The sequence below is a fragment of the Aquarana catesbeiana genome, linkage group LG02 (genome assembly GCF_042186555.1).
Source record: "Aquarana catesbeiana isolate 2022-GZ linkage group LG02, ASM4218655v1, whole genome shotgun sequence".
Taxonomy (NCBI): Eukaryota; Metazoa; Chordata; class Amphibia; order Anura; family Ranidae; genus Aquarana; species Aquarana catesbeiana.
Window position 1 is genome coordinate 701,135,491 of NC_133325.1, and position 13,874 is coordinate 701,149,364.

Genomic DNA, 13,874 nt, shown 5'->3' on the forward strand with positions numbered 1-13,874 from the left:
TCAGCAGCTACAAAAAAAGTGCATCTTCTGACTTTTAATAAATAGACACTCACCTGTCCCACAATCCAGCGACGTGGCCACCCAAACCCTCCCTTCTTTCCCCTGCCTGTCCACAGCGCTGGCAATACTACTGTGGGCATCCGGCTGTGACAGCTTGCAGCCTCACAGCCAGGTGCGCATGTCTCACTGCGCTGTCCTGCATAGCCGGGCAATCTTTTGGGAACTGTGATGTGTCCCAGAAGATTGCAGGGTGGAAGGGCCGCCTAGGTGCCCAAGCGGAAGTGGGAGCTCGTCGGTAATCGTGATGCATCGTGGAATCGAATCGAATCGTTGACCAGATAATCGTAATTGAATCGAATCGTGAGACCAGTGAAGATGCACACCCCTAATATATATATACTCGCGCTAGAAGTGAAGAAATATGTGAAAATGAAAATTGCAGCTGCTGTACACGAGGTGCTATTCAACCATACAGTGAAGAAGACACTTTTGTCTAACCGATAAAATGGCCACCATGATTTTTTCTATTGGCTTAACAAGGGGGAGGTGACCATCTTCTTGTATATAAAGTCGGCTCTTCCAACTGGAAATTAGGTGCTTGATAACGCCCGGTGGGAGGGCGAAATGCATACATAAAGTTATAGCATCCACAAACTATGGGATATTTTTATAAAATTTTATTTACTTATTTTTACTAGTAATGGTGGCAATCAGTGACTTATAGCGGGACGCGACATTGCAGCGGACACTAAGTGACACTTTTGATGCTTTTTTGGGGACCAGTGACACTAATACAGGGACCAGTGCTAAAAAATATCCACTGTCACTGTACTAATGACTAACTGTGTGGGGGATGTGCTTTAATTGTGGAAAGACAGAGATCCATGTTCCTGCTTAGCAGAAACACAGGATCTCTGTCTTCCCTACTAACAGAATGGCGATCTGCCTTGTTTACATAGGCAGATCGCCGTTCTGCCTCCATCAGGAAAGATTGGTGGGTCCGCCGGACCTGCTGATTGGCTCCTGCTGTGCCCAATCACAGCAGGAGCGGGTTGCCAGTGGCACGCGCGCATGACACAGACCCGGAAGTGAAATCACGTACCTGTACCTATAACAATATCAGAGTTCTAGCAGGCACCCGCTAGTGTTAAAGTAATGGAGAGCACCATCTATCCAATCTTTTATAAGCACCCTGAAGCTTATAGGCATTTATCTGTATGTTGCGAGTCTGATATTATCTGTCACTGGACAATCTCTCACATACAGGGCATTTAGAAGACAGACCCTCTTAGATATCCATGGGACCTTTTCTCACAAAGCACTAACAGGACAATCTGACTCACACACAGTGTAGTTTTTCTCTCTCTAAAAAAACCAGGGCACTTTCACTGGACAGTCTCTTTCTGACAGTATTTCTGATATGGCAGTCTCACTTAGTGGATAGTTTCGATCTCTCACTTACACACAGGGGCACTAACAGGATGGTCAATCTTTCTTTCTAGAAAGAAAAAAAGAAAGAAAACACCAGGACCTATTGTCAAGAGGGTCAGACCGATAGATGGCCGATGGCTAATGCGTTTCGGGGGAGCACCCCTTTCTTCAGAGCCTGAGCGGGCAATGGCTGATCTCTCGTGGTTACCTCTATAAAGGGGTTCTCCCCCGAAACGCGTTAGCCATCGGCCATCTATTGGTCTGACCCTCTTGACAATAGGTCCTGGTGTGTCGATCTACAGAATAGCGCATTTGCGCCCCTGTTAGAGCCGTTTCTGACCCTGTTAAAGCTCGTTTGTGAGTATATTTCTTGCTGTTTTTATGCTGTAATAAAGTTTACCAGTGGTAATGCACTAGGTCGGTGCGCCCTCCTTTTCTTTTTTTCTTTTTAGCATATGAATACCCATTGTTCAAAGGAGGGCTGCAAGATGTCAGGCATTACCCCATTAAGGTGGTCGCACCACATATTTAGTTACTGGTCACCTGAGCGCAGGAGAGTTTTCTATTGTTTTTGGTTCAATCTTTCTTTCTCCCTCAGGTGATACACAGACTAGAAACAAATCCTTCTAAATAAATTGTACCTGTTTATCTGCAGTCTTCTCTACATCCGTTCAAAGTCCAGAGTTTATAAAGCTTATTTGAGCTCTCAGAAAACCTGGCGGGGAGTTGAAATTACACACTACAGAGCTCAGTGAAGAGAGCTCTGAGAGCTGATTGGAGGGAAGGGACACACCCCCTTCACACAGCACACAGGAACCAAGCTGAGGCTGTCAATCACAGACTGTGTACTGGAGATCCCTCCCCTGTCACCATTTTTCTCCTGGTTTCAGGAGAACTTGTCAGAGGGGATTCATGTGGATAGCAGAGGAATGGGGCAGCAGACAGAAATTACATTAGTGCTTACCTATTCTGAAGTCGCTCTAGTGTGGTCACATGATCAGGTTCTAGCGTCAGCTTCAGTGTAGAGGAGAGACAGCTGACAATGGCTGCCCCATAGTAAGCCAATAGGGGACGTCATTGCCCAGGCTCTAGAGCTATTGTTGCTGCTTTCTCCTCCACACTGAAGCCGGTGTTCTGCCGAGAAAGTTCCACTCGGCGGATAAGGACCCCCTCTACTGCGCAGGCGCTGCGCCTGCGCAGTAGGATCCGGCGGATATAGCCGAAGGGGAATAGGTCCAAATCAGCTGTAGACAGCACCTGTAAGAGGGCTCGCCACGCTTCGGGCACGGCCTCGCTGCGCTCGGCTCTTTTAGATTCCCCCTCTAGGTCCACTTGGATGGTAGGGAAGGAACCTGGACCCAGAGCGCAGGCGCCGTGTACAGCTGATTGTGGAGTTTGAGCTTCGGCTATCTCCGGTGGCTGTTACTAATTGGCACTGCGCAGGCGCTGCGCCTGCGCAGTACAGGGGGGGAACTTATCCGCCGAAGGAACTTATTCGGCAAGACACCGGCACCACTGAAAAGATCATATGACTGAACCAAAGGGACTTCAGAATAAGTAGGTATCAGCATCTTTCCTTTTACAGGGTAGATAAGCATAGAATGGGGGTGGGAGTAGATTTGAGCTTAGTTAGTTTTTGACCGAAATTGCACTTATTGTTATGTTTCCATTCAGATTCCATGTGGGGAAGCAGAACTTACCAGGCGGTCAATGCAGCAAGAAAGGTAGATTATAGGTAAGAACATTAATTCAATTATGTTTTATGTTATATTTTTATTATAGGGTGAAGTACGATTGTGTTTCAATGCTTATTATTTGTTGTGAGGTTTGTTGTAAACTAAATTTGGCAATAATGTAGATTAATGTTTCCTCATAGCACATTTAGCAAATTCTATTTATCACTTTATTGGGAATACATTTGAGTTTTGCACTGGTCTTTTATTTATACACATTATTAGAATAAATGTCCTTTTAAAATTAACTTACTATGTGCTTTTCCACTGAATCTTTTATAATTATATATCCATACCTAAACTATATAATCAATAACTAACCTCATTTGTCATGCAAAATTACGCACTGGCTAATTCTCCTCCTATATTTTGTACATTGAAAACTTTTCAAGGTATGTCATATTTACTGGTGCTCTAGAAAACATGCAGTTCTTAGTCTGACTTGCTTTACAACTTTTAAGGTATTACCACATGTGCATGTGGAAGTGTTCATCTGGATCGTAGTCGTGGCACTTCGCTTGTTGGTTTTGTGAATAGCAAATTGAAGTGTAACACAAAACACGGTTTTTATTTTATACAATTCATTTAGCATCCTTATTTTTTTTATTAAAAACTCATATATCTGTAAAGTATCATCTGAATCTGGTCCTACAAATCACATTGATTACAGTAGTTGTTTTTACTGTAATGGCCTTTATATTTAATTGAATAAATACTGTGCCAAGTGTTTTTACTGTCCTTGGTAATGTCCTCCACCCTACAGTAATGATGATAGTCAAAGCTCTATTTTTTTTACATGTAGCCTACAGGTTCCACGCCCTGTGCTGCAAGCCTTTTTTAACCAATTGTATACGCCCAATGCCCATAGTTTTTCTGTAAAATAATACTATATTTCCAAAAGTGCATTGTAAGTTGTTGTTTACATGGAACATCTGGCAAACAGATAGAAACATAGCTTAAAGTATATGTAAAACCCTTACCTTGTAAAACAACCCATTCAGTCTAAAATAGAAATGAAAAGCAAAACATTTGTATATATATATATATATATATATATATATATATATATATATATATATATATAAATGTTATGAATACCCCTTTTCCCCCTCTTTTTTTTAAAGTGATCACATAATCTCTGTTCTCTGCTGCATAAAGAGCTCAGAGAGCTGGAGGTGGAGAAACAGCAGTGCACTGATCTTCCCATTGAATGGCTGTGCAGGGGGGTGTCAGAACAAGTCTGATCATTGGAGGAGAGCACACACCACATACTGAAAAGATTTACCTTCCCCCTAAACACTTTGTTTAGCAGTACCCTATGGAGAAAGGTTTTTGCAAAAAAGCTGTCCTCTCTGCAGTTGCCTGCCATGGGTTCTGTAGAGGAAGTTCCAGTTTTTAAACATCAGGTGGACAAGTGCTATGCAACCTACTATCTCTGCCATGGAAATTGTTGAGATCCTTGCAGTATGGTCTAGACAGAAGATTCATAACCCATTCTCATGGACCGTTTACTCTTGCAGCGGCTGGAATTTTTTCCCTGGGCCTTGCGAAACTGCGTAGACTGAGTAATGCTCTTGAACAGATCTCCAGGGTGAGTCTCCTGTCTATTCAGATGTGGAGAATCTTGTGGCTCAAGTATTGGTTGGTGGAGCTGGTGTGTAAGTAAAGATAAAGAGAGGCTTCCCTTTGCAAAGGAATTACTCTTTGGTGCCCTATTCTGTGTAAAACAGCACATTCCAGCTTTATTTCCTATGCACATCCCAGAGGCAGAAAACTGGCAGGTGGACTTTCTTAGTCAACAGCTGGATATGGGAGAGTGGTCTTTCCACCCTGAAGTATTTCAGGATCTTTGTCACAGATGGGGAACACTGGATGGGGACCTCCTGGCATCCAGGTACAGCAACAAACTAGGCAGGTTTGTTGCCAGATCCAGAGATCCTCAGGCCTTTTGAGTGGATGTCTGGTGACTCCTTGGGATCAGTTTATCCTGATCTACACAATTCCTCTATTGAAGATTCTTCCTTAGCTACCTCGCAGGATCTATACAGATGGAATTCTGGTGATCCTCATCACCCCTACCTGGCTCAGAAGAACGAGGTACATGGACCTGCTCCAACTTCTGACAAACTTTACATGGGCCCTTCTGGATTTTCTGTCACAGGGGTCAGTCCACATATTTGTTTCTCGGTTGCTAACTTTGATGGCCTGTCTGTCGAATCCCAGTTACTAAGGGAAAGGTGCTTGTCAGATTTAGTGATTAATTTCCTACGCTTTTCTGTCTCAGAAATTTGACTTGTTGCAAAGACTATCATTATACCTCAAAAGTTGTGGTATTGTGCAAGCAGAGTAAATTCCATTTGAGACAATACTCCGTGGGCTGTATCCTGGCCTTTCTTCAGTGGGGCTTGGATCTGCAGTTGGCCTTGAGTACACTGTGGCTATCCTTTTTCAGCGACTGCTGGCCTCTCACTCCCTGGTGAAGGCCTTCGTCCAATGGTTTTGTTAACCTAGATCTATCTAAAAGAGAGGGGTCTGTGGGACTTTATATGAGGAGATGAGAACAGGGAGGCAGGACTTAAATGAAGTACACAGAGGGTCAAGTGTTGTGTGGCATTATAATTGATATACAGTATCTATGATATATGTAAAGGGGTAGGACATTTGTCTCATAATTCATATTCAATAGAAAATTGTTATACTACACATATAATTAAATACCTGCATGGAGTAAGATAATAAATGAAAAACTTTATTTCATACAGCAATACATAAATAATCAAAAAAATGGATGACATGTGATACATATAGAAAAGCCCAAAATTGGATAGCACATGATTATAATATAGTCAAATACATAATGCATGAACAGAATCCACAATGACGTGGTAGGATAAAGTATGCGATTTGAACAAGACATCTGTTAGCTCAACGCGTTTCGTGACTTGATGTCACTCATCAGGAGCAAGCATGTACGCGTGCAAGATATCTCTGTAATGATATATTGTGCATTTCTAGTTGGTCTATTATAGTCACAGGTGTAAAAAATATAAAAAGAAATGGGGGGGTAAAACACCCTATATGATACTTACAGGGCATCCATGTGTAACTGGTACGGTATTGAGGGTCATGAATATCCCCACATGGGGAACATCTCCTCCGGGAGCTGAAATGGTATGTTAAGAGACAGTCTAGATAACCTAATAACTTTATTAACCACTTGCCGACCGCTGCATGCCGATATACGTGGGCACATTGGCAGTGGTGGGCAAATGGGCATACCTGTACGTCCCCTTTAAGAGGTGGGGATAGCAGGCACCGCGAACAGCGGGATTGGTGGACTGGATATCCACCAGTCTCCCAGCGATCGTGTCACAAAGCCACAGAATGGGGAAGTTCATCCCCTGTCATCGGGAGCAGTGATCTCTGTCATGTGAGTGGAAGCCCAATTGTCGCTCTTTTTTTGTTTATAGCTCAAAAAATAAAACCCGCAGAGGTTATCAAATACCACCAAAAGAAAGCTCTATTTGTGGGAAAAAAAGGACATCAATTTTGTATGGGTGCAGCGTCGCACGACCACGCAATTGTCAGTTAAAGCGACGCAGTGCTGAATCGCAAAAAGTGCTCTGGTCAGGAAGGGGGTAAAATCTTCCAGGGCTGAAGCGGTTAACCTAATAATAAGATAACTTAATAGTTAACCTAGATCTCTTTCAGTGTCACAGTGGGTTCTTAACCTGGTCTTGTCCACCCTTCAAAAGCCTCCCTTTGATCCAATTAAGGAAATTATTTTGGATGTTCTCATGTACAAAGGTTGTTACTATTACCTCAGCCAGGCCTTACTATGCTTGCGGTCTTATCGTGCAAGGAAGCCTTTCTAGTATTGCACAGGGATAAAGTCTTGAGGCCTAGGGACTTCTTCCTGTCCAGGGTGGTTTATTTCATCCACCTTAATCAGGACATTGTCCTACCTACTTTCTGCCCTTTTCCAAAGCATCCTAGAGAGGTGACTCTCCACTGTCTGAATGTGGTTTGTGCTGTGTGGGCTTATTGCTCAGCTACAGCAATGTTCACGCAATCAATTTGCCTCTTTGTCCTTTTATAGGAAGCTCTCGCAAGGGGCGGCCTGCCTCTCGTTCCACCATTGATAAGTGGATATTACAGGTCATTGTTTAGGCCTATTCCCTGATGGACAGGGTTCCTCTTTTTTCTTGTTAGAGCACTAGATCCATTGGTGCCTCCTGGGACTTTTAGCACCAGGCATCTATTTCCCAGATTTGTAAGGCTGCCACCTGGTCTTCTGTTCATACATTTGCTAAGTTCTAGGTGGATGTGCAGACATTTGCTGATGCCATAAGGTCCTTAAAGCTGTTGGGTTCAGGTTCTCCTTTCTGTTCTATGGACCTGTTGGCATTTGTTTGCCACGTTACCCATCTCTCAGTTCTGTTGCTTTTGTCCTCTAATATACAATTAAGAAAATGGGATTGTTTGTGTATCCCCTTATTGCTTTAAAAAAAAACCTGAAAGTTGGGAGTAGATAAATGGAGGATTCATACAGCTCAGTTTGCCAGTGTCAAATCACCTGAAGGTAGATGAAATTCGTCAAGGGTGGCTGCTAATTATAGTGACAGACCAATAGGAATATTTGAGGAAATGGCAGATCTCTACTACTATTTCAGCATTTAGAGATGATAGATCACTTTTGAAAGCTGCTGTAGAATTATGTGCAACACTAGTTGCCATACATTAAACCCATAACAGTGTGATCATCTTCCCACAAGTTCCTCATATATACAGGTTAGCAGTTTTTGAAATTAAAAGTTTATTTTTTATCATGGGATAATATAGCTTTAAAATCATGTTTATAGCTTTTAAACCTGAGGATATATTTTAAATGTTATATTGTTGTTAGCTATCACAATAGTTATATGCATTTTTACATTTGCAGGTCCAGCTTTTGGTTTGGAGATGAAAATGATTTATGCACTTCCGCTAAAGATTTGAACTCTTACCCTAAAAGACACTATGGACAAATGCAAATGTCAGACAGTTCAAAAGGTCAGGTCAATAACCATAACTATGCTACACAAGTTAATTCTCCACTACAGCTTTCAAAACAAACATCCACATCATCTTCAAAGAGATTACAGTATTCCTTCGCTGCATCATCTGGATCAAAGCCTCCATATACCTTTAAAAATGTTAAAGTGAAAAAAGATGATGCGTTTGATGACATGCCTGAGGAAGAAATGGTGCAGGTACTATAATGTCATATTTTGCTATAACTAAAGCTTCATTTTTTAGTATTGGTTTAAGGCTAGGTTTACACATGCCCAGTGTAAATCTCCCCTCAGTTTTTACTGCGAATTTTGAAAAAGGCAGCTGTTCAGCAGTTCAGCTGCAATTTACATGCGGTTCAGACACAATTTTTTGGAGCTGGTGTCTTTAACATTAGCTGGTTGTTAAGGAGTGGGAAGCCAACCACCGTGTCCTTAACAATGGAGGACTCATCAGCTGTCAGAGGGGTTCCCCACTGACGGCTGAATGTAAAAACAACATTTCTGGCAATAACAAATTGTGAAAAAAAGGCGTGCCTGCCCCCCCCCCCCCCCATCCATACCAGGCCCTTTCGGGTCTGCTGTGGATTGTAAGGGGAACCCCCACACCAAATTACATTTAAAAAATGGGTGTGGGACCCCCCCAAAACCCATATCCAGTTCTTATACAAGCATGCAGTCAGGGGGCGATCCTTTTCCTGGCCTGCCAGGCTGCATGCTCAGATAAGGATCTGGTATAGATATTGGGGGGGACCCCACATCATTTAAAAAATGTTTTTGGTGTGGGGTTTCCCTTAAAATCCATACCAGACCCAAAAGGTCCTGGTATTGATTCGGGGGGGGGGGACACACCCGAACGCTGTTTTTTTCTGATTAAATTTGTGTTTAAAACTGATGAGATGTGCAATTCAGATGCTTTCCTATAGAAGGCAATGAGCCTGGTATTCGCATCTGAATCACACAACAGTGCTCAGAAAACGCACAGCACTTTTTTTAAATTGGCGGATTCGCGCTGCCGTTATATATGAACCAGCTTCATAAAAAAACGTTTTGGTTCATATGTCATGAAAATCGGATGTGGTTAAAAATGCATCGAATTCGCATTTATGTGAAAGGAAACTTAGGGTAGCCACAAAAAAGTAGTATGCTTCCGTCAGCTTATTGCCTGTGCATTTTGAGTCAACCACGTTTAGGTCTGTTAAACGGCCAGAATGGTTCCAATTAACAAAATAGAATTAGCAAAAGACCAATTATATGAGAAGTATTAAAGCCAAACTTAAATTGATTGTAAAGTCTTGTTTTTTTTTTCAATAAAAATAACAAACATGTTATCCTCCTCTTCTCAGGTCCCTCTTCTGTGCTCCTAGCCCCTCCCTCCTGTCGCACATTCTGCCACAGATTCTCAATTGGATTTAGATCTGTTGACTGAGCCATTTTAACACAAGAATATGCTTTAATCTAAACCATTCCATTGTAGCTCTGGCTGTATTTGTAAGGTCGTTGTCCTGCTGGAAGGTGACACTCCGCCCCAGTCTCAAGTATTTTGCAGGTTTTCTTCTAAGATTGCCCTGTATTTGGCCCTATCCATCTTCCCATCAACTCTGACCAGCTTCCCTGTCCCCGCTGAAGAAAAGCATCCCCACAACATGATGCTGCCACCACCATGTTCCACAGTGGGGATAATATGTTCAGGGTGATGTGCAGTGTTAGTTTTCTGCAACACATAGCGTTTTGCTTTTAGGCCAAAAAGTTCAATTTTGGTCTCATCTGACCAGAGCACCTTCTTCCACATGTTTGCTGTGTCCCCCACATGGCTTCTCGCAAACTGCAAACGGGACTTCTTACGGCTTTTTTTTAACAATGGCTTTCTTCTTTCCACTCTTCCATAAAGGCCAGATTTGTGGAGTGCACAACTAATAGTTGTCCTGTGGACAGATTCTCCCACCTGAGCTGTGAATCTCTGCAGCTCCTCCAGAATTACCATGGGCCTCTTGGCTGCTTCTCTGATTAATGCTCTCCTTGCCCAGCCTGTCAGTTTAGGTGGACAGCCATGTCTTGGTAGATTTGCATTTGTGCCATACTCTTTCCATTTTCGGATGATGGATTGAAGAGTGCTCTGTGAGATGTTCAAAGCTTGGGATATTTTTTTATAACCTAACCCTGCTTTAAACTTCTCCACAACTTTATCCCTGACCTGTCTGGTGTGTTCCTTGGCCTTCATGATACTGTTTGTTCACTAAGGTTCTTTAACAAACCTCTGAGGGCTTCACAGAACAGCTGTATTTATACTGAGATTAAATTACACACGGTTGGACTCTATTTACTAATTAGGTGACTTCTGAAGGCAATTGGTTCCACTAGATTTTAGTTAGGGGTATCAGAGTAAAGGGGGCTGAATGCAAATGCACACCACACTTTTCAAATATTTATTTGTAAAAAAAAATTGAAAACCATTTATCATTTTCCTTCCACTTCACAATTGTGTGCCACTTTGTGTTGGTCTATCACATAAAATTCCAATAAAATACATTTCTGTTTTTTGGTTGTAACTGACAAAATGTGGAAAATTTCTAGGGGTGTGAATACTTTTTCAAGGCACTGTATTATACTCCATGTTCCAAGAATGCAGCAAAGGGGACTGCAGCATGTTCAGCACAGACAGTAATGCACCAGTACTGTATCTACTGTTGGTTCCAAAGAAGATGCTCAAGTAGTGGACTTATGTGGTATGGGGAATGTACTTTATGTGTGTTTTGTCTACAGTTCCACAAACAATATATATATTGTGTGACTAGTGTATGCTCCTTTTACATAGGTAGCATGGGGTATGTGGGAAGCACATGTTAATAACCCTACAAAGGTAAAAACTACCATCATAAACAATTGTCCTTTATAGTTGAGCCTATGGCTCTCTGATACTTGATGATTAGATGAGATGAAGTAATGGGATGAAATGATGTCTTGTTGCATTGTCTATATTTCTTTTTGATTTTAACAGATTGTATATTACTTTATATTTTTAAAGGTTATACCACTTTATCAAATCACTCTTAAAGAAAAACGTAATACTTTAAGAATCATAACTGCATCACTTGAAAGCATGAAGCACTGGAGTCAGTACACAGACCAAACTCCATTACTGTTTGAGACATTAGGTATGTATAATGGTAAATTAAAAACACAATTTTAAAAAATCCTTCCTTTAAGTGTATTTTCATTTTTTGCAGCCAACCTGAGATAACGTGCATTGGCATTTGATTTACTAAAACTGCAAAATCTGGTACAGCTGGGCATGATAGTCAATCAGCTTGGTCAATTAACCACTTCAGCCCCGGAAGATTTTACCCCCTTCCTGACCAGAGCGTTTTTTGCGATTCGGCACTGCGTCGTTTTAACTGACAATTGCGCGGTTGTGCGACGTGGCTCCCAAACAAAATTGACGTCCTTTTTTTCCCACAAATAGAGCTTTCTTTTGGTGGTATTTGATCACCTCTGCGATTTTTATTTTTTGCGCTATAAACAAAATAAGAGCGACAATTTTGAAAAAAACGCATTATTTTTTACATTTTGCTATAATAAATATCCCCCAAAAAATATATAAAAAAACATTTTTTTTCCTCAGTTTAGGCCGATCGTATTCTTCTACAAAAAAAAATCGCAATAAGCGTTTAATAATTGGTTTGCGCAAACGTTATAGCGTTTACTAAATAGGGGATAGTTTCATGGCATTTTTATTAATAATTTTTTTTTACTAGTAACGGCGGCGATCAGCGATTTTTATTGTGACTGCGACGTTATGGCGGACATGTCGGACATTTTTGACACATTTTTGGGACCATTGCCATTTATACAGCGATCAGTGCAATTAAAAATGCATTGATTACTGTGTAAATGACACTGGCAGTGAAGGGGTTAACCACTAGGGGGCAGGGAGGGGTTAAGTGTGTCCTAGGGAGTGATTACTAACTGTAGGGGGATGGGCTGTATGTGTGACGTCACTGATCTCTGCTCCGATGACAGGGAGCAGAAATCGAGTGACACTTGTCACTTGGCAGAACGGGGAGATGCTGTTTACAACGGCATCTCCCCGTTCGTCCTCTCCGTGAGGTGATTGCGGGTATCCCCGCGGCGATCGAGTCCCGACCCGACTCACGGAGCTCCCGGCCGGTGCGCGCACGCAATGGCACGGCGGGCAATTCAAATGGACGTACAGGTACGCCCATTTGCCCAGCCATGCCATTCTGCCGACGTACATCGGCGTGCGCCGGTCGGGAGCCGGTTAAGCTTTGACAAAAAAAACCTGGAAGCTGATTGGTTTCTATGCAGAGCTGCACCAGATTTTGCACCCTAAAGTTTTAGTAAATCAAAGCCAAGATATGTTACATGTTCCCATTCACATAGCAAAATATTTAAAGAAAATTGTTGCTTACCTTTTTTACTTGCTTTGCAGGAGGAGGCTGGGAGTAATGTTTAACATAGTTAACTGAGCTGACAGATCTCTATTAACATTTGTAAACTATATGTAAACACTGTTTGTCCTAACAAGGATCGGGTGGTGCATTGTATATTAGTGCAGTTTATTTCAGTCTGTCTCCACTCTGAAATTGTTTAGAATAGCTTGCAGTCCTATGTATATACCTGTTTAAAAAAAAAACAAGTAGAAAGGTAATGAAAAAAAAAATATTTTTAGGTATGGTGAATGGGAACACATAACAAACATATAAATGGGGGTTTCTCAAATTTCACTGCGAAAGTGGTACCATGCAGGTGCCATGTAGGTCATGGAGAACTACAAACCGACATATGCAAAATGTCTATACTTGTAGTTCACTCATTCATTCATACACAGAACTCATTAAATGAATGATGCGGCCAGCTAATACAGGGCACTTTTCCTAGTACTGCTGTCATTGGGGGAGTTTAGGCAGTGGCTGCAGCATTGGGAATATATTACATGTTCCACTCTAAAAACAGATGTAATATGTTTCCAAAGGTGAACTTATCCTGTAGGGCAGGAAAATCATCAGGCCCCGATGGCGTTAGCCCCAGGGTGCTCAGGGCATGTGCAGACCAACTGGGGGGTGTCCTTTAGTGGGTCTGTAACCTGAGCCTGAGTCTACAAAAGGTCTTGTGGAAGACGACTTGCCTTGTCCCTGTGCCAAAGATACAGTGTTCTTGTGGCTCCAAGGATTACAGACCAGTGGCTTTAACCTCCCACATTATGAAGACTTTGGAGAGACTTGTTTTACATCAGTTACGGCCAATGGTTAGTAAATGTTTAGACCCTTTGCAGTTTGCCTACCAGCCTAGACTAGGAGTTGAGGGCGCTATTATCTTCATGCTAAATCGCATGTATGCACACCTGGATAAGCCAGCAAGCACTGTGAGGGTCATGTTTTTTGACTTCTCTGCTTTTGATACTATCAGGACAGATCTCTTGGGTGAGAAGCTAACAGCGATACAGGTTGATGTTTCCCCTGGGTCATGGACTGTAGACTACCTGATAGGAAGACCGCAGTATGTGTGTTTGCAAGACTGTGTGTCAGATAGGGTGATCAGCAGTATTGGGGTTCCAGAGGGTACATTTCTCTCTCTCTTCTTCTTTACTGTCTATACTACTGATTTCAGCTACCAGAGTCTTGCCGTCGTCAGAGGTTTT

The 13,874-nt window shown here is 42.1% G+C and overlaps 1 protein-coding gene across 1 annotated transcript in view; it reads left to right on the top strand.

Moving 5' to 3' along the window:
- Positions 1–13,874, top strand: part of SPATA22 (spermatogenesis associated 22) — a 39,887-nt gene that overhangs the window by 15,296 nt on the left and 10,717 nt on the right. The window contains exons 3-5 of the mRNA XM_073614369.1: positions 3,106–3,166; positions 8,107–8,416; positions 11,241–11,370. Coding sequence (XP_073470470.1) covers positions 3,106–3,166; positions 8,107–8,416; positions 11,241–11,370 — 501 coding nt within the window. The remainder of the gene's footprint in view (positions 1–3,105; positions 3,167–8,106; positions 8,417–11,240; positions 11,371–13,874) is intronic.